Genomic DNA, 21,581 nt, shown 5'->3' on the forward strand with positions numbered 1-21,581 from the left:
GCAACATATAATTAGACTCTAAGAGCTGCTGGGTGGCCTTATCTATTTAAGCAGGTCACATGATGTATATTGATTGGTGACAAATGGAAAATATACCATAAGAGTCAAATATGTTGAAAGCAAACAGAGGTTTAGGGACCCCAAAAGACATCTTGCTACAAAACCACTGTACCAAAATGAAAGGAACAAAGACCAGATTAAAACAATACATGTTGACAGAAAGACAAGGTATTTGATGGTTAAAAGTAAAGACACAGTTCATGAGCTGAATAGCATTACCATAAATTCAGTGACAAAAGTAAAGTTGGTAAAGAAATAACAGTCATACTGAAAACAACATAAAAGTAAACCACTAGGGGACACAAGAGGTCTGAAAAAGCCTGACTGTGTGTAACATCTCTGACTCTCCTCAAATGTTCTTCACTGCTGACTTCTGAAGTACTTTGCATTACCTTTCAGAAGAATGTGTCCCCCACAAAGGTGGCTGCCAAGCGGGCCTCTACAGCACACACCTGAATAGAAATATGTACTTTGTTTAGCCTTGTCTTCTGCCCTGTTTACGACAACATTCAGCCATATATCGTTAACACTAAGCACTTTCGTTAAATATTTCGAATCTGAAAGCAATTCCACAGTAAAGATGAACACTTTAAAAGCACCACTGAGAAAAAAAACACCTGCCATCAGCGCCAAAACCTCTACATAGTAATTTACTGACCATAATGTACCTGCTCTAAAATGACCAGCCAACCTGCCTTACCTGAACCCCACAGAAAGACTATACTATTTTTTTCATGACTCTACAAAGAAATATATTAATCAGGAGATATACATTCTGGTATTGTGAAGCCCTTTTTTGATTGAGCTATGAGCATTTTTATTTCTAAAAATGTGTTTTAGGTTTTTATGAGTTATCAGCCATAATCATAATAACTTAAACAAAATGGCTTAAACATTTTTATTCATTGTAAATTAAAGTTTACCTTAAAATAATGATGATGATAATAATAATAATAATAATAATAATAATAATAATAATAATAATAATAATAATAATAATAATAATAATACATTGTCTAAAATTGGTTGCATGCACCTTCATTTGAAATGCATGAAGTCTGAAATTCAATGCAAACTGCATAAAACCTGAATTCTTCCTCATGGCCAGCAGGGGAGGCTATAAAACTGGGCCCACGGGAGTATGAGAAAAAAAGAGTCAACGTCTCTGTTTTTTTGTCGTTTGTTTTTCTTCCTCTGTACCAATTGTTCAATGTGCAGTTGGTTTTGGCCACTCTCGTTTGCACAAAACATGCCAGAAGTTATCAAAATGTGTTTATTTCCTCCTTTGTACAGCTCAAAGATGTCACTAAACCTTGATATAATAAATAAGAAGTCATATAAAACTGCCAGCCACCCTGTAATCACAAAAACAGTTGTCATGACAGAGAATTCATCAAACATAACCTACATTTGGAGAGAAGGGACTTGAGAGGATACACAACAAAGATACTCACAAAAATGTACGTCATCCCAACAGTATAATTTGCGTATTGACACATTTACATAAACATACAGAAAACTTTCAGACTTGTGTTGTTGTAACTCAGATAGAAATAGGACTGAGAGGTTTGTACATTAACAGTGAGTTCTTAATTTTCATGTCATACAGTACAGAGTTGGTAAATCTGAGGTAATATGAAACATTTAATGTGGAGTTTCACAAGGCGAGGTGTGCTGTTCAGTGTCCACCTTCATAACCACAAAGATGGCTTCAAGGGATCAAAATTACTTACAAATGAGCGGACAAATAAAAAATAATTCACCCTTCAAACCAAGTGACAAAAGCCAAATGGACAAATTATCTGGTGGTTTTTCCTCCAGTCTCTCAGTTTTCCTCTTCAACCCCTTTTCACATGTCACTGGGGCCCTTCATGCCAGAGTCCTTTGCAGAAACCGGTGACGCCACCATGGGCAGGATGCACTGTGATGACTCACAGTATCCGTTCAGACCAGGAGGACCAGGAGGCCCAGGGACACCCACCACCCCAGGAGCACCCCGAGGTCCCCGCTCTCCATCACGACCGTCTCTGCCATAAGCTGCATAACCGGGGTTACCTACAGAAAAGATTTAGCATGTTTTAGGGAAAGCTAAACCTGTGACTGCTGGGAAACCTGTCGCAAAGAGTGCACTAGAAAAACTTCTACTTCCACTTAAATTAGGGGTTTGTACATTTTTTACACAAGTTATTGAGATTCACAGAGACATAACTTAAATTGTTTTAAAGCCAAAAACGATTTGAAGGTTGGACATCGATTTTTGTACCAGTAGCTGAATTTACAACACCACTTGTTTGATTTTAAGCACCTATGTCGGAAAAATGGAAATCACTTCTAAAATCAGATATCTTTATGATATTTTGCAACTTACCTGGTAGACCAGGGGCACCTGGTTGCCCTTTGGCTCCCCTTGCTGTGGGACCTCTGTCCCCTTTGTCTCCCTGATCACCTGCAGAGAGGAGACATGATAATTATTATCACTAAGAAGAGGACACATTGAAGATTCCACATCTAGCTGGAGTTTAGGCTCAGGCTTCACATCTCATCTGCTCCTCCATGAACATGGAGATGACCCTGTTTTATCAAGGCCAAGAAAAAACAACTAGGATCAGAGAGTCAATGCATTGATAAAATATTGTGAATTGACAAGAACAAATACAAAATATAGAACTGGTCTCAAACAAAAAAAGATCTGTAAAGTCTGAGCTTCAAATCTAGATCTCACCTTTGGGTCCTTTGCGACCCATCACCCCAGCCGGACCCTTTAAACCAGGCAGTCCTCGTGACCCAGTGTGTCCGGGGAAACCATTTTCTCCAGTGGCTCCTGGAGGTCCAGGCGGGCCAGGGGGACCAGGAAGTCCAGCAATGCCTGACTCAGGTCTGCTCAGAGATGCTGCTAGCTGGGCTAGCTGCTCTGTGACACATGAGGACACGTTGGACATTTAGATCTATAACACACACAATTCAAAACCTGGACAAATTTAACTTGTCATACCTATTACCTTTTCACCTTGGTCAAACTTATTGGTGTTTTTTAGTGACGCATCTCCTCATGTGTTAAATCATTTTGACCTGTCAGCTGAGGCCAATCTGAAGCCAGCTGTGGTGATTAGGGTTTACCAACTGCCATCAAAGACTGACCAGACTGTTTATTTCCAAAACCTTACCACAGGAGTCATAGTCTGAAACTGCCTAGAGTTGTGCCTGATCCATAAGAGCTACCAGAAAAAAGAACAGACCGTGAGAAGCCTGAGACCCTGAGGAAGCTGTCAATGACAGTTTCGTGTCTGTAGACCCAGAAATGTAGTCATGACGGTGAGAGAGCCGTTGCTGAGTGTACCTGACAGTAGGTCATTTTGTGGTGAGTTATTAAAGGTATCTGAATTACTGCTCACCAAATTCACACTTAGACACTCGTAGAAATGTTTTTCTTTAAATAAAGATAAACCGTGTTTTAACACAAAATAAGCCCTCTGTAGGTTTTAAGTCAAAGTTTTAAACCACATTGGTGTATTAGTGCAGCATTTGTTTAAACAATACATGATGAAGTCATATCATAAAGTGTGTCTTCATTGCTTATTTGCAGTCATGTTGTTTCCACTGAGTATTTCGAGGTGCCTGCTTGTATGAAATGTACTAGAAAAATTAGCTAAGTTTTGTAATTACTGACACAATAGTCATAATATGTATATATTACATTAAATGCAAAATGTTTTTTTATACAAAAGGCTATTTTTAGATTCCTTAGATAAGTGTAAATAATCTCACATAAAAATTAAACGTTGGTGGTATTACAACAGCGAGTTCTGTAAGAAGATAAACACTTACCTTGCATTACCCTCATGCAGACTTGTTTGATGTGCGTGTCTGTTGGAGATTTTCCCTGAACAAAGAGAGATGATGATGGTGACGATGATGATGATGGTGATGATGATGACACTTCATTTTCGAGACACAATTAGCATTTATTTTCATGAGTATTTTTAATTTATATTTCACTGTAATTCTGTTCACCTACCATAAAGCACTTTAGAAGCAATACTTATATTTAAGCTGCTATAAAAAAATAAGTTTATCTGTATTTTACATCAGTTAAATTCTGCACACCACTTTGAGGAAAACGTGCATCTAGTCCTGTGAAAATGAACCGTAATGGAAAAGAATTTGTATTTTCTTTCACATATCCTCAATACATTGTTAATACTATGTTAATTTTAATGACACAAATTTCACTGTAATGAGCAGCTCTTATTCAGTAAAAAACTGTCACTCAGTTTTCTATCAACAAAACCTCTCACCGCTGGTCCCTGAGGCCCTGGCAGGCCTGGTACCCCCATGTCTCCCTGCATGCCTCTGGGTCCTGGCTGTCCTGATTTGCCTTCTTTCCCCTGCTGTCCTCGGCTTCCCTCAGGTCCTTTGTTTCCTGTCTCTCCTGGTGGGCCTGTCTGAAAATGACAGCAGCAGGAAAATGGCATTAGGAAAGAAAATTACTACAGGTACACTGGAGCTAATGTAAGATGAGGGCGTTAGAAGTTTCTGTGGGTGAACTCACCGCTCCTTTCTCTCCTGGCTCGCCTTGATCTCCCTGCATGTGAAAAGATATGTTACAAATTGTGAATGTGAATTGTGAATCAGAGGATTTTTTTCAAAATTAATCATTTGACAGGTCGAGACAATCGCATCAGCCACACCAGACTGTCACAAAATCATTGGTGAGTAGTCAGAATTCAAAAGGCAATAAAACATAAGTGGAAGACAACGGCTATATATCTAAAACAGCGCAGTAGAAAGTTAAGATCATGAGAGTTTTAGATAAAAGTGTTTTAAAGGTTGGTCACCCACCAGGTCTCCAATCTCTCCTGGTGTTCCTTCAGCACCTGCAGGTCCCTGAAATAGAAGAGCACAACAGATTACTTTAATTTAATGTGATCTACCTCAACACTCTTTGATAGTAGCCAAAAAGCAGGTGTGATATTAAAGCTTATGAAGCATACCTGCTCTCCCTTTGGACCATCCAGACCCACTGCGCCCTGAGATGACAAGAACATAGTCAGTGTTTAATCATCAAGACATTTTAACAAAACTATTCTTTAGTATCAAATTTGTCCCTGTTTTATTCAGTATTGTTGGGCTTTTGTATCAGAAATGGGACAGATGGTTTTACCCCCTTTGATTTTACCTCCATTAACATTTGTAATATTCATTGTTCTTTAAAACATCATTTTCAAGTTGAGTTCTAGTTATTGTGACACATTTGCACATACGAGTGTATTACATGTTTAGTCAATGTAATGGCTTGGCTTTCAGACAAGTGGAAAATTGTATGAATTTACAATTTTCATGCTTGGATCTTAAAAAGGTTCTCAGTAGAGCTTCAAATGCAAAAAGAAGAAAGGGGAGTGAGAAAAAGATGAGTACGCAAATATACTGTAAACAACAATTAAGGTGAAATAATCTGTTCATCAGCTGATCAAAAGTTTAAGCTCAGAGCCTTTGAAAGCCAAAATGTGTGCAAAAATGTAAAGTCAAAGTAATTTCTTTTCAGGTATTCACACTGTGGTGACCTTTTGATGGCAAAGACAAAAAGCTTTCTCTCTTCAAACATGGTCAAACATGAGCTATATAAGCAAGGCTTCTTACAACGTGTCATCGCTGCTGAGGTTGGACTCAGTGAGACAGTCAGTAAAGATCCCGACGGTTATGGAACAACAAAATCAAGTGGTAGACCCAAAACAATTTCACCAGTGCTGAGCCGGAGGATCTGATTGGCTATCTGTTAAGACGGGGAGGATCCTCGACCCAAATCAAGTCTGTTGCTGGTGCCGACTGCAGCCCAATAACCACCAGAAGCGATCAAAGAGAAAAGTACAAAAAAACATTTTTAAAGCCCTTGTTCCCTTCAATGCCACAAAATTGCCAGTTTTGACTTTGCAGGAGAGCACCAAACATGGGACACTGAAAGGTAGAGGTAAGTTTTATTCTCTAATGAGAAAAAAAAAAGAATCTTAATGGTCCTGATGGCTTCCAATGTTACTGCATGACAAGACTACACTGCACGTGTTTCCAGGGGGCGCCATTACGATCTAGGGGGCTTTTTCCTTTAATGGATTAATAGAGCTTCAGGTTGTGCAGGGGAGTCAAACAGCAGCTGGCTGTGCAGCGTTGTTGCAGGGGGCATCCTTCATGACTGAGGGCCCTGGTCTGATCGGTAATGACTGCGTTTTTCAACAGGACAATGCTTCAGTTCAAAAAGCCTACTTGAAAGAGCATCCTGTGTGTTCTCCTGATCTAAATCACATTGAGAGCATTTGGGGATGGATGGTGAGGAAAGTTCACGAAAATGGACATCAGTTCCAGACAGTGGATGTCCTTCATGAAGCCAGCTTCACCACTTGTAGCAACGTTCCAGCTAGCCCTCTGGGAAAACTTGCATCAATTTCCCCCCTTAGGATTAATAAAGTATCTAGTTCTGATTAAGCATGCTGAAACAACAAAATTTTGAAGATATCAACAAGGAGCTTCTCATTACTAAGTCCTCTTTTGAAACTTTTATTTTCATTCAGAGAGTTTTAAGCTGCGATCTTAAACTTTTGATCAGCTGATGGACAGCCTATTTCAGCTGAATTGTTATTCTCAAGTAATTTCTTTTCCTTTTTTTGTCTCACTCCCGTTTCTTTCTTTTGCATTTTGAAGCTCGACACATGGCTTTTTTGAGATCCAACTGGGCAAAATGCAAATCCTTTCAATGTTTTAACTGGTCTTAAGATCTAGGTAAGATGTGCATATGCATCCTTTGCTGTTGTTTTGACAGGAAAAAAAATCTTCTTTTTTTAATGACTGACTAATACTATTTCCAAAGAGTGATTGCCGAAAATACTCATATAAATTATTAACTTCAGGGCTGACTAAATCATCTGAAATCTGTTCATTTTAGTTATTTTGTTGTAACTGTACTAGATGGAAGTGTGTAAATTGGACGATGGAAAAGTCTGACAGTTTAGTATTGTTTAATTTTCCTGTTTCCACACAGTCTCTACCTTTAAAGAGTTGGGGGTGTTTTTGGTGTTACTCTGCGTCTCTTACCCTGTCACCCTTCTGGCCACGGTAACCAGCTGGACCAGGAAGTCCTGGAAGGCCTGGATCCCCTTTGCTTCCCTGTAAATACACACATACAAACCCAAAAGTTAAACAGTTAAATCAAAACACAGAACCAACTGTGTGAAGCTCAAAAAGCTTGACCTGACCCGACCACAGAAAAAATAAAACATTTTGAGCGTCACTTCATCTGAGCGGTGAGTCCCTGCCTGTCCACCCTCCCTTCATGTGTTTTTGGGTGTGTGTGATTGTGGTGTACAGTGGGTCCACGGGTCTAAGGCATTCCTGGGGAACACAGAGCTCTTTCAGGGCTTCTCGGGTTCTTTTCCTGCCCTGGATCCCCCCTGATCTGCAGAAAAAAAACCTTGGACTTTCAGATTTCTGTAACAAGGGACCATTCATGCTCGCTCACTGCAGGATTAGAGATTTAATTGCAGGGACAGGAGTTCATAAAAGACCTGCCACTCTGAGAAAATCGTTGCCTAAGGCTTCAGTTACCAGATACTGTCTAAGGTTTATCTTTGTGAATGATCCTCATGTTTAGTAGTATTTGTGGATAATGATTGCTCTCTGTTTTGGTATCTCACTGTTTTATTGAGCTTAATTCAGCAGGAGCTCAGAGCAGGAAGGCTACATAAGGGTTTTATTTCTTCATCTGATTTTCCTATGGATCTGTTCCCATAACAGCATTACCATAATCTTTTTATTTTCTTTGCAAGTTCGGTGAGAATTAACCCTCGTAGTTTGCTGGTGTAGCAGTGGGGGATCCCAGAATCTCCAAAAAGTTATCCAAAGGATTTGATTTGACAAAGTGAAGGTAAGTATGGCCTAACTTATGACGCTCTGGTAACTAATCAGCTGTTACCCGACAAGAACATAGAGCTCTGGGATCTAGGCAAACTTCTTCTGCAGTAGCCAGTGGTTAAAGATAAACAAGACTCCTGATCCATCCACTGCATTGTACAAAGTCCAGTGATCAACTTGAGTTCTGGGTTCAGTAAATCCCCAGAGTCGCCTTCACTCATCTGCTTTTGATGAGTCGTAGTTTCAATGTAAGTGGTGAATGACTTCTAGCCAACCCTTCCTTCTCCAGTGCACAGTCTGCTTAGCAACTTACAAAACAATGGGGTGTTATAGATGAAGTATGTGTTTATTTCTAGTGGGTCTCAGTTTCAATGTAAACACTAAGTTACACAGAGGCCTCACTCTTGCTTACTTCAGCAGTATGAGCCCCCCCTTCTCTCTATACTTCTCTCTCCCACTCTCTTCACTCTATCTGTCTCTCTCTAACCCCAACACAGTCAAGACAGATGTCTGTCTAACATAGGTCTGGTTCTGTCCGCGGTTTCTGCCCTTTAAGGGAAGTTTTTCCTTGCCATTGTAACTTGCTAAATGCTGCAAAGTCCTGTCCTCATGGTGGATTAAGATAAGATAAGACTCCTTATCTTGTCTTGATGATGGGTTTCTGCTAATAAAATTTTATTAACATTTACGGGTCTAGACCTGTAAATGTTTTTGTAAAGTGTCTTGAGATAACGTTTGTTATGATTTGGCACAATACAAATAAATATTGATTGATTGATTGAAATAATAATAAAAACAAAAAACAATATTCTTGGGATTTATTTACACCCGGGGCATTGATAATAACAAGAAACTGGTTCATATCTGCCCATACAATACAATGCAGTTTAATCAGACTTAAGCAATTCTGGCATGGAGTTATTTTTTAACTTAACCAGTAAACTACATGGCCTTTCTCTTATTCATGGAGACGATAAAACAAATGTCAAAAATAAAGATATTTAAATTTCAAAACCCGAAAACCAGACTCATTTTTGTGCCTGTTCAAGTGTTTCCCACTGAAACTGAAAGATTCTCCCCCAACACATCAGGCCATGCATCAGTCATTTGTGTAGAGGTAAAGGTGATCACACATTGACTCTCTTGCTGGGTACCTACCCTGGGTCCTGGTAAACCTGCAGGCCCCTCGTGTCCTCTCTCACCGCGTTCACCCTAAAAGAAAATAAAAAGAGATGATTTGGGAACGCAAACAAATTCTCAGATTTATCAGCAAAGATAAATGTGTATCAGTCATGTGGAGATTCTAATGTTTTGTGTTTACTTGCTGGTATGCTCATGTGAAATAACATTAATGTGTTAATGTACCCTACAATTTCAGCTGCTTTGAGCTTCTTTTCTGAAGTGTCTGACATCACATGAATGCAATATATAACAGTACATATAGTCCATATCTGAGGAAGAAAAAAAAGAAGGATGCTGATGACTCACTGGTCCGCCTCTGGGTCCATCAGGTCCAACCTCCCCCTGCTCACCACGCTCTCCCTGGAAACAAACATCAAATCAGCCACAATATCAGTACGAGTACTGTTGCCATAGTTACCCTAACCCTAAATCTTCTATTTTTTGCACACAGTTTAACCTCTTTGTTTGAGATTCACATGTTCAAGATTCACACGTGTTTTACGTTGGATGCTTTTGAATAAGTTCCAAACATACTTGTTTTCCTGGAGAGCCCATCAGTCCTACAACACCTGGATCACCTGAGACACCCTAGTGATGAGAGAGAAACAGTACATTTTATTCAGATTTCATAATGTGACCACTGGTGGTGGTAAAAGTAGAAATATCTGTAATTAGCTGTGTTGCTAAATTTTGTGTAAATTGTTGCATGGATTCTGATCATACCGGTACACCTGCGTGGCCTTTTTGGCCGTAAGCGCCTGGCAAACCCTGCATGAGGGAAAAACAGTTGATTGATAACTTCAAGGCTCATTTCTCACACCAGTCATAATCTTTGGGGTTATACTTACAGGAAGCCCTTGTGGACCAGCATCACCAGGAGCCCCACTTTTTCCTGGAAGACCCTAAAACAAAAAAGACAAACTTTGAGTGTGAGTAAAACAGAAGGTACTGGAAGAAGATGAGCATTCAGTTAGGACTCCTTCTCCATTGGAATAAGGATTACTCCTGCTCTATGCCAAGATGGCTTGTTTATCCCTTGCTATTCTAAGAAGACTTCATGATAATTTACATCAGGCGCACTTTTAAAAACCCTAAGGGACTCCATTTGTCCCGAGGGCTGAAGGAGCATTTGAACGCCTTACTACAGCTCCTAATAGCCATGGGATCCTCTATCTCTCCTGGCAGTGTCATGTCAGGAAGAAAGGCCCATGTCTGTGTTCTGCTTCAAAGTGTGTCTGTTGTTAGTGTTCCTCTATCTTTTGCCTTGAAGCTTTGATTTTCCTCCCTTTTCTCGACAAATCGATCCCCTATCAAACAACTCTTTTTCTTTTGTCCTCTTCTCTAGATGTTCTACCCTCCTGAGTACTGTTCTTCAAGGACATTAATTCTAGTTTATCAGCGGCTGTGTTTCTCCATTAGTTTCTTTCTGTCTCCTCTTCTTGAATAATTTTTCTATTTCTGCAATAAGGTAGAGAATACTCAAAGTTATGCTTCTCCAGTTCCCTTGGTGTTAAGGAAAATCACTTTACTAAACAGTGATGCAACATGCTTTGAAATGAACTGTGACCTTTGAAGCTGGAAGCCCAGGTATTCCCTCACGTCCGTCTGGACCAGGAAGGCCCTGTTGACAAGGAAGAAAAGAGGCTTTTAAAAAGGTGCCTGTGTGACTAAAAAGCAAACGGTCTCTACAAACACTAAAGGATGGTATAATAAATTTGCTGTGGGAAGTTCAGATGGCTTCATTATGGGAGGATATATGTAGTCAATTAAAAGTCACCCCCAAGCCCCTGAGAAAAACAACGACGGCTCAGCTCTTACAACTAAAACTCCCAGTAAAGATCTTATGAACAAGTGAAGCAAGGGTTTTGGTATTGAACAAAGAAGATATACTGTTTTATGGGTTAAATGTTGCTCACAGGCTCTCCTTTTGGCCCAGGTACACCTCTGATCCCAGGTGGACCCAGATCCCCCTGTGACAAGACAAAGAAAAAGGCACATCAAGCCAATCGTTACAGATCTAACTATTGTTACATTTTCAGTGATAGAAAGATTTTATGGTTTTTCTTTTTCAGTGACACAGTCGTCGTCTCTGATACTGCTTCATTTTGTTGTTGATGATCTTACCTGTACTCCACCTGGACCGGGCTCACCAATGGCTCCCCTTTGGCCTCGATCTCCCTAAAAAAACACCAGTTTTATCAAGAGATGGTCAAGTTATCTTGGGAGGAGGCTCGATTTATATCAAGATCAGTACTCACTGGGCCTCCCATGATTCCCTGAGGACCTAAATCACCAGGTTTCCCACGTGGTCCCTGATGAAAAAGACCCAAAACGAAAAATCAATTCCATTCTTTCACAAAAAAGTATTAATTTTAACTATAGTACAAAGGCTTTACTGCTTTTCTCTTTTGTTTTTCCCTTTTAAAGGTTGTCATGTATCAGTGCAGCCTGAGGGTGGTCACCCCTAATATTTAAGTAGCCACCCCTGAAGTTCTTAACCATGATTAACAATTTGATTTGTTAGAAGCGAGTCTTATATTGCCATCAGCTACTTTGGAATTCTAACTTTCATTACTAAGATGGAGATGTGACTTTTTTCATTCAATGATCAATAGTTGGCCTCCTGTAGTGAGTGTATGATAAACACTGTTTCACAATTTCTGAAAAAGCATCGAGAGAAAACATGGAGCGAGTTAAATTACTGATGATAGCTCGTGTTATTGCCTCTGAGGTCAGACATAAAGCACTTTTTTTCCTCACTCATTTTCATTGTAATTTTTAGTTGATCCACAAATCATCTCTGCAGTTTGTGACTGTGTGGCATTTTACCCTGTCTCCTTTGGAGCCCATTATTCCTATGAGGCCTCTTGGTCCACCTGGGCCCTAAAATTACTCAGCGGAGAGAGGAGAAGAAACAGAAATGTCCCATGTTAACATGTTTGACAGAGGAACAGTTGTTGTCTCAATTAAAGCAAGCCTCTTAGCAGGAAAACTTTCATAGAGAGAAGGTAAAATATTTTACTGGCAGTCCTTGAGCTCCGACTTCCCCCGGCAGTCCTTGGTCGCCTTCCTCTCCCTGCAAGAAAACACAGAAATTAAATTAAACGTGTTTTAGCAGAGAGTTTCACTTATCAACACTACACAGGATCCTGCACAGTTTGAAAGGAGAGGATGTTACCTTGTGTCCTTGTAGTCCAGGCTCTCCAGATTCCCCTTTAACTCCTTTGTGGCCCTACAGACAGGGATTATTAGGTACATTTATCTTTAAAAATGCTCTCATAAAAAAGCAGGCTATTTCTAAAGTTAAAGCTAATATTTAGTGAAGATATAAAAGAATGAAAGGATTACAGATATTTCTCTTACTTTCATGCCGGGGAGACCAGAATGTCCGTGCAGACCGGAGGGGCAGGCGTTGGGACACTGAAAAACACAACAGCCTATTTGAGGTCATGGAAGAGCCCTTCCACCAGGGGGCTCCACTGACCCAGCCAGCAAAGGTAAAATATCAAAATGTTTGTATTTGTACAACAGCAGTTGGCTAAAGAAAAGCAGTTTTGATAATTTAGTGGCTAAGAGCTTAAGTATGCCTACCTTAGTTTTGAGTTTTGACATTAAATGTCACAAGACAATACAATTTACAGGGGTCTCTGCCTTTTACTGGGTTAAAGTTATTTTCTATATTCCTCAGGTATCATTGATTAGTAATCTGACAATAAAATATGTGGAAAACTGCTCTAACCCATATGTCAGGAGCTGTGCAAGGGGGATACAATGTGCAACTGATTTTATTATGTACAACTTTAACTCTCACCTATTTGCTCACAGGTGTGTTTATTTCAGCATCATGGAGGCAGGGCTTATGACCAATGCTGCAGCCAGTCAGCTGGGGAAGCGCTAATGTTTGCCTCAAAGCAAAACCATGGTGTCTATCTAAACAAACAGTCTTTACTTATAACATTCAAATTGGCTGGAGTTTTTATGTGGACTAAAACATTTCTGATTGGAAAGAAACACAACTGTTTTACTTTAAAGCAATAAAATAGAAATTAAAAACAAATCTATGTCTACTAAATTTGTTGTATTCTGTTAGCCTTTCAGCCATGTGAATGATACATGAATTCATGTTTGCATGTTCCTTAGCAAACTTCCTTACGTAACTTTCCTTTCCAGTTTGGGCATTTAAGAATTTACAAAAGATTTGATTTAAAGGGTTATATTGTTAGGCTATTTGGGAATAAGATTTCTATTCGATCAAACTTACCAGGTCCTCGCCTTGATACACGCCTGGTGGACCCTAGAAAATAAATAAAACATTTAAATATGTAGTTGAACCCTAAAAGTTACTCATTTTTTTCCCAGCAGTAAGTGATTGAAGCTGTGATATTTACTCTTGGCCCAGCGACACCAGGAAGACCCACTGGACCTCTCTTTCCTCTCGCTCCCTGTGAGAAACATTCACATATATTAGTCAATGCACTGTATGGGGTCTTATCAGTACGCTTTGTTATTTGACCTGCATAAGATTTATGTTTACATTATGTGTCTAAACTCCTAAATGTACTCACAGGTGGTCCAACTTTTCCCAGTTCACCCGGTAGCCCATCTGTACCGGGAATACCCTGTAGACAATCAGCAAAACTTAATTCTCAAAAACTCTGTTAATAACAAAATGTATACTTTTCCACACTGCATAGTTGTGTTACGTAAAAAACATCTGTCAAAATGCTGCAATACTCAAAGCCTCAGTGTTGTTGTTGATTTTTTTTTTTTCATGTTATTTGACCAGTAACATTTTTTCTTTTCTTTTCTTCTTTGTCTCTTGGATTAAGTTCAGCGTTAACTCTGGACCTGTCATCTTTCTTAATCCAAGTAGAGATGGAAAGATTCAGGAAATTTTAGCTTTGTGGGCCAAAATGAAACCAACCAAATATTTTTTTTATTATTCTGAGAAAAATAAGTTCATGAAAAAAATGGTTTTGGTGCTTCTCAGTTTGCTTCTAAAACACATTTTTTTTCAGTGTTGGTGATGCGTATGCAGCCTAATACTCACATCAAGCCCGTCAGGTCCAACACCCTGTCAGAAAAAATCATAGATTTACAGTTTCAGTCAGACTGACAGTAAAACAGAAGTAAATTTAAGAAGATAGTCATTTTTCAAGAGAGCCATTGTCAGAAAAAATGCTGTAATGATTATGATTGATGACTACAATGGGCTTCTTTTGACAAACGGTGACTACAAAAAACAATCAGCACAACTTGGCACTTGTTCAGTCAAATCTGTATTTTATTCAAATCTAAATGTCAATATGAAACTTAGTACAGCAAAGGTTATTGTTAGTACTTACAGGCTCCCCAGGAGGCCCGCGAGCACCAGGATCTCCCTAAAAGAAAGACAGGCACAGGATTAGCAACAGAAAAGAACAAAAGCAAGACCAGCTTTACAAACTGAGAATGAGACTGAACATACAGAAGGTATCATATGATTAAATATGTTGATGACAACTTACTTTTGGTCCCTGAGGGCCCACTACACCCACATCTCCAGGAGGTCCAACAGGTCCCTACGATGATAACACATTATTGTTAAAGCCTTTCAAAAATAGAAAAATATTTACACTATACCATACTGATACTTTTTTCAGGGGAGTGCAGATTGAAAATTGCAAGAGGTGACTATGATTTATTAGATATTCTAAATACTGACGCTGTTCATAATTCCACCTTGATTTCCTCTTGGCTAAATAGTAATGCGGAGGCTCAAACATCTGTTGACAGGTGTGGTGTCTTACATTGAGACATATTTATTAACAGCATCACCAGAGAAATTAAAACCATACTATAGGAACTTTTGTTTGAAGAAGCTAATAAATTTGACCTCATCCCACATTCTTGCTACCAATAACCCAGCTCAGACTGAAGCAGACTGGAGAAAAATAGACAGACAGGTTGTACACAAGCCAACAGTTTAGCTGGATTATCTTAAGAACTTATTTTCTGTTTGTCTAGCTGACCTGAGTTGGAGTGATCCCAACTGAGTATCAGACTGTGGAAAGCCCCAACCTTTGTTATCGAAAAGTGAAATGTAAAAACTCTGAAGTTCCCAAAACATCCTCTGACAGTTGGCTCCAAAAGCCTAAAAACTTCAGAGCCAGAACTTCCTATTTTTCAACTCCACCCTCTAGATCACTTCTGGTTAAAAATTAAATTAAATTAAATTAAATTAAATTAAATTAAATTAAATTAAATTAAATTAAATTAAATTAAATTAAAAATATAATAATAATAATAATAATAATAATAATAATAATAATAATAATAATATTGAAAAATCAAGAAAATGAGACTGGGTAAAGACATGAGGGATAAGACTGAGGGCTCAAGTAAAAACCAGGCTGCCTGCTTCAAGGACTATGACCTATGTATGCAGACTGTGTGGGTTAACCTGAGTTAAACCAGCACCCCTTTACTTCTACTTTTTCTGTTCACTCTATGAATGCATTAGCCTGGCAAATAGCTACCTGTATTGCACGTAAAGAAAAATAATTCAAGGAAACAACATGAAGGGCATGACTTTAAAGACAAAGCAACCAGCTGTGAGTTCATTATCATTTATCTGGCAGAGAGGCTGGTGCAAGGAGCAGCATCCGGTCTAAAAAAATGAAGCCTATGAGGGAGTGCCAAGAGCCACAGTTTATCACGTGCTCACTTGAGGCTGGCTGCAGAAAGACCAGACACCACATTCACACCAAGCTAAAAAACAAACTACAGCACTAAAAAACCTATCTACAGCCTGGAATGAAAAACAGCTTGGGTCTGAATCGTTCATTTCTCAATCAGCACACACTGTGCAGGGGCATTTTTTTTTTCTAACTCAGCAGTTTAACAGATATTAAGATCACAAGTTCACCCAATCAGAGGTGCAGCTCACATGACTCACAGGTCTGGCGAACTGTAGCTGTTAGGCTCAAAGCCCACCTCTTGAGTCAGCAATTCCAATATGGCCCCTGCCGGCTATTGGCTTCATTACTTTGTACAGGAACAGATGGGTGGTGACGTGTAGATGACATCTACATGTCATACAGTCTACAGGCTGAAGACCGGAGCAACTTGTCGTGTTAACTTGAGGATTTCTTTACAACATATCTGACCATGTAACTGTTTTTTTTGTTTGTTTGTTATTTTCTTGTCTCTGATTCACTTTAACGGGCTAGAGTATCTGCTTCTGACTGGCCAAAAGCCTGTGGCAACTTCATTATTTTTCAATGGCAAAAGCAAAGCCAGTGACAACTGGAGCCAGAGCTTCCTGTCACACTTAGCCCCTACCCTCACCTGTCTTAAACCAGCATCTAAAGACTCTTCACCTGATCAGACATTAGCAAGCCAAGAGGTTCCAAGGTGCACTGCAAAAAACAGAAATCTTATCAAGTGTTTTTGTCTTATTTACAGTAAAAATTGTCTTATTGCACTTGATATGAGCCACATTAAACTTATCAGTCCAGAAAAATGTCTTCTTTCAAGTTATTTCAAGACAAGAATGAGGTCTGACTTGCTTGTAACAAGTTAAAAAAATCTGCCAATAGAACAAGAGAAATTTACTAGAAAATTTGCTTGAAACTAGATTGACATCTTACTTTAAGTAATTAGGGTCCTCGGCCTGAGCCAGGGCACCTTCTAGCAAGCTAGAAGGTGCCCTCGGCCGAAGGCCGAGGGCACTATTGTTCCTGCTGCGTTTCTTTTTTCTTATTATTATTCCGCACTCCAGTAAATCGCTTATTAGAACCCCTAAACATATTCAAAAACTCACCAAAATTGGCACACACGTTCTAAGCGTCCAAAATTTACGTTTGATACCAAACATGACCCCCGACATCCCATAATAAGCTCAATAGCGCCACCTAGGCACACAAATAGGGTCCTAGCTCGGGCCAGGAATGTCGTAGAGACATGAAACCAACGCCAAAATGTTCGTGTCATTGAGACGCACAAAAAATATAGGAGGTATTTTCACGTAGCTCCAACAGGAAGCCGGCAATTTGCCCGCCAAAATAAGAGTTTTCAGAATTTTTAGCCTTTCTACAAACATTAAATCCGCTGGAACCAAAAATGGCACTGGCATGAAAAGTGGCTCACATGACAGACCAGACCCTGTTCTACAAAAGTTGTTCAGGAAGTTGTTGTTTCGGGCCCGGTTTTCGAATGGCGAGCCCTCAAAGTGGCCGACCACGCAATGTTAACAGATGGGAGAGGAGCTTCTGTGAAGCAGTTGGGCCTCTAGAAAAAAAAATAAAAGTCGCACAGCTTTGAAAATGACATGGTTGGATTCCTCGCAAAATGTTCTACAAGAAAATCATATTTTTACACAGATTGGGTCAACATTCTGGCCTACAGGATGAGAAGTTTGTTCCTTTTTTGGGGGGACTTGATCCTCCCCTTGGGCTGCTGCATTCCTGTGATGATGTCACACACTGATTAGGTATTCCATGCAGCAGCTGGTGATGTCACTCAGCTTAGCAGAGGATACGTTGCCATGGTATCAACTGACTCCCCGACATCCCATAATATTCTCTCAGAGCCATTAGACTCACTTCCACCCTATGAACAGCAAAACAGCCCTAACTGGGGCTAGGAATGTCGTAGAGAGATGAAACAAACGCCGAAATGTTCGTCTCATTTTGTTGGACACATTGGAGGGGAAACCGGCAGGAGCCCGAGGACCCGTCTAATGCTGCTTGCAGCTTTAATTTTATTCTTGTTCCATTGGCAGATTTTTTAAACCTGTAACAAGCAAGGCAGATCTCATTTTTGTCTTTAAATGACTTGAAACAACCCATTTTAGTGATCTAGTCAGGGGCAAGTGGCTTGTATTAAGTCTAAAAAGACACTTTCTACTGAAAACAAGACAAAAAAGACTTGATAAGATTTCTGTTTTTTGCAGTATGCATTACACCAGACAAATAAGCAGCAGCAACAAAAAAGAAAAGAAACCTCTCTAAAATCTGAAAATAACACTCTGGATAGTTAAGTTTCTCATCATTTCAGTGAGGCATAAACAACAATGATGTTTCCCTGTAACACCATTGCTCTGTGTTCCGAACATGTATGGCAACTTGTCCGTCTTCAACTTGTTTCATTTCTAGGGAGTTTTTAGTTCAAATTTTCTGTCATGAGGCTCTGCTCTGTCCTCCACACCGTCACCACAGCAGACAGCAAACACACTCAGCCCTTTCAACACCACCTTCACCAGCACACGCTCTCCCCTGTCAGCCATCTCTGCGCAGCCAATCCCCCCCAGTACACCCCTCCATCTCACACAAAAAGACCCCTGTTTCTGTCCGGAAGCCACTCGAGGCTCTCCCTTAAATAACTAGATTGATTTATACAAGGAACGAGAGAGGAAGCCAAGCCAAGACAAACTGCTCACACAGCACCAGATCTGAGCACCTCAAGCCCTGGATCTCAGAGCCTACAGACATTCAATACATCCTCTTACCGGAAAGTCTAACAAGGAAGACATGTAGTGTCTCTCATCTTATGGATTAATGCAACTGGACCCTCTTCTTTTATTTCTACATTCAAAACTGGACAAGTTAAAATCTAAACCTCCCACGCTGAGCTTGATGTTACCCACAACAACTTCTACATGATGCTTCACTTACATCTGCACCTGGAAGGCCTGCAGCACCAGGAGCTCCATCTTTGCCATTATCACCATCAGGACCCTATAAACAAAACAGCCCACGTTAACAAAAGATTAATATATGCACAAATTTCAGCATCAGAGTCATGTCGTGCTAATGTTTATGTTTCATATGTGAAAGAAGGAAGGAAAGGATAGCTCACTGGGCCACCGTTCACTGTCGAGTCCTCTCCTCTGTCGCCCTGGAGGAGCACAGAGAAATGGTCAGAGAATGAAAATCAGAATTCATAATCTATGCACAGGAAATAATTGTTACAAAAGTTTGCCACCAAAATGAAGCTAATCACTGCCAGGGAAATCAGCTGGCTCTTCTACAGCTACAAACCCAATTTCCAAACTCTGTCGATACTGGAATTTGAACCGACAGTTCTGTTGTTGCCCCCTAAAAGAGTGAGCAGCTACCACCTCATAAGGATCATTTTAAAGAGGAACCTCAGAGTTGAAAGAGCTGCAGCTTTTTAAACAACGTGTCTGCAGAGCCAGGTGGTACAGTGTCAGGACCACATCCATCAGAAACTTTTGTTGTTGTTGTGACAGTCACAGTTAGGGTTAGGGTATGCTAAGAAACACGGTCCTTGGCAGGCACCGAGTGATGCTGTAGCTGTTAACAAAGGTCTTGGAATTACAGTCAGCGTCTTCAGACCCACTTCTTGTGTTTAATCTGTCTCACTGTTTCATCAGCTGATTAACCCAGAAATGACCCAATCAGCTGCTTTGGCCCACATCTCAAAACTGGTGTTTGTGACTGAAAACTGAAACTCACATCGATGCCGTCTACACCCGGCACGCCAGCTACTCCAGGCGGCCCTGCAGGGCCTCTGGGACCGACGGGGCCCCTCTGAAAAGCAAACACAGAAATCAGTTTATTTTTTCACTGAAATTCATCTCTTAATATCACCCAAAGCTGCTGCTGGTGTAAAGGGCGGCGCACACAGAGCGTCTTTGTTTAGGTGAATGTGAGGGGAAAGGTCATGAAACTGAACCTGGTTTCCCATTTTAGTCCCTTTATACTGACTAAGTAACTGCATGTGTTCAGATTACTGCCGCTGCCCGGACCTTATTGGTGCCAGGTGTTCACAGGGGTATGAATAGGCCAGTTTGGACCAACAACATTCTCTTAGTCTTTACATGAATGATTAATGATAAAACAAAATAATTTATTAGATCTTTTTTTTTTCAAAGAAAATCCAATACTAGCCCACTTGAAGCCCTGTAAATTAAATTGTAACTGAGAAAAAATCTGTCAAAATGTATAGAAATAAATTTTTCTGTGCAGCAAAAAGAAGTTAATCGAGTTTTTTTTTGACAAACACTGTCATACAGTAGCCCATAGCTTCTACGAGTTAATTAAGGTACAAAAAAACTTATTAATTACAGAAAAAAAATGAAGGTGCAGGTAGGATTATAAACAACATTGAAATTAATAATTTTCCTACTGTACTTCATTTTTAGGATGCAAAGATAAGTTAACACTCATAAGTTGTCTACTGGTTACCACAAAATGATTTTAAAAACACCTATTATAAGTATAGTACAAAATAAAACAGCCTCTTCTCCTCTACAACATGAACAATAAAGGATCTCAGCACTTATGTCTCACCTGAGCGAAGCAAAGCAGCAAGACTTGCAGTAGGATCACCAGCAGAGACTCTCTGTAAATCCTGGAGAGAGCCATGGTCCTCCCAGGGCCAAGAAAGACGCTGAAAAGTCCCTTTTCCCCAGATTAGACCGGGCTCACGGTCACAAACAGTCCACCTGACAGCCTCCCCCCTGACTGAAACCCCAGTGGCTGCTGGAGGGGAGGGATGGCTGAAAGTCCTGATTATTCATGAGATGTGAGCTCTCCAAGAGGAGGGGGGCACCTTTTAATGGTCAGAGATGCTGAAATTACTTTTTCTTTGAAATTAAACAAACTTATATCTCCTCTTTACTACACTTGAAATTTCCTTGTCACAGTTGTTACAGGCAATAAAATTACAAAAACGTTTTGCAGTAATTTCTCATAGGAGCTTTAAACAGAAGCAGGCCACTCATCCAAAAAAAAAAAACCTAAATCATAAAATAAAGTCGTGCCTCCAAACCTGGCTCAAAGGAAATGTTCCAAAAAGTAGTTACAATACTGTAAAATTCTTCTTCTTAGTGTTTTATTACATTTTATGTTCTGGGGCTTATAGCCTCTGGATAAATGTGTGTGCTAAATTTTTAGAAACCACATATTCTCATGACTTCTTTCATTCCTAAAGATTTATAATTTTCAAATAAATGTAACTGGCACATATCTTTGTGTTGCTGTCCTGTATAAACCATGCTTTAAGAAAGTCCATTCTCATGAGCTCAGAATAACAGCCCATGTTTTGGCTGTGTGACAGGATTTTGCAACTAAGCAGGGGACTCAAATGACTTAACTAGGTTAAGAAGTAGAAGAATTGTTTACAAAGAAACTCTGAATTCTTTACCCACTTCTTTTGCTGCTTACATATAAAGGAATCAATAGTTATGATCTTCTGATACATGTAGCAAGTACTACAGTAAGCTAGTTCCAGAGTACCTGGACTTTAAATTATAAAACTAAATTTTACGACTGATATTTCAATGTTTTAACTTCGATTAACTGTTTAATACTTAACTTAGAACAATAATGGAGTGTATTACACTATTACATTGTGGTAAGCTAATCTTATACATAAACTTTTGAAACCTTACCTTATCCTTACTGCCTCTTGTGCAATGTGCTGTCGTGACCATA

At 39.7% G+C, this 21,581-nt stretch overlaps 1 protein-coding gene across 1 annotated transcript; it reads right to left on the reverse strand.

Moving 5' to 3' along the window:
• Positions 1–1,345: 1,345 nt before the first annotated feature.
• col9a1a (collagen, type IX, alpha 1a) lies at positions 1,346–21,196 on the reverse strand. The gene is made up of 32 exons (XM_074695548.1): positions 20,436–21,196; positions 19,599–19,673; positions 18,979–19,017; positions 18,795–18,857; positions 14,646–14,699; positions 14,484–14,519; positions 14,189–14,212; positions 13,704–13,757; positions 13,527–13,580; positions 13,400–13,432; positions 12,502–12,558; positions 12,317–12,370; positions 12,161–12,214; positions 11,968–12,021; positions 11,397–11,450; positions 11,263–11,316; positions 11,055–11,108; positions 10,706–10,759; positions 9,987–10,040; positions 9,862–9,906; positions 9,673–9,726; positions 9,445–9,498; positions 9,115–9,168; positions 7,141–7,212; positions 5,052–5,087; positions 4,900–4,944; positions 4,610–4,642; positions 4,356–4,502; positions 3,886–3,940; positions 2,783–2,971; positions 2,429–2,506; positions 1,346–2,115 (listed from the first exon to the last, which is right to left on the reverse strand). Exons 1-32 carry the CDS (start codon positions 20,508–20,510, stop codon positions 1,910–1,912), a joined length of 2,064 nt encoding a protein of 687 aa, XP_074551649.1. The 5' UTR covers positions 20,511–21,196; the 3' UTR covers positions 1,346–1,909.
• Positions 21,197–21,581: the final 385 nt, after the last annotated feature.

This window comes from Halichoeres trimaculatus, unplaced genomic scaffold, assembly GCF_033239565.1.
Source record: "Halichoeres trimaculatus isolate MK-OKI-2021-1 unplaced genomic scaffold, fHalTri1.1 fHalTri1_scaffold_2, whole genome shotgun sequence".
Classification (NCBI taxonomy): domain Eukaryota; kingdom Metazoa; phylum Chordata; class Actinopteri; order Labriformes; family Labridae; genus Halichoeres; species Halichoeres trimaculatus.

Excerpts from the sequence above, each read along its gene's own strand:
- col9a1a (XM_074695548.1), bottom strand. The coding sequence starts at position 20,510 with ATGGCTCTCTCCAGGATTTACAGAGAGTCTCTGCTGGTGATCCTACTG. Across the intron at positions 13,581-13,703 it reads TGGGAAAAGTTGGACCACCT|GGAGCGAGAGGAAAGAGAGG; the intron begins GTGAGTACATTT and ends TGTTTCTCACAG. Across the intron at positions 9,727-9,861 it reads AAGGCCACGCAGGTGTACCG|GGTGTCTCAGGTGATCCAGG; the intron begins GTATGATCAGAA and ends TCTCATCACTAG.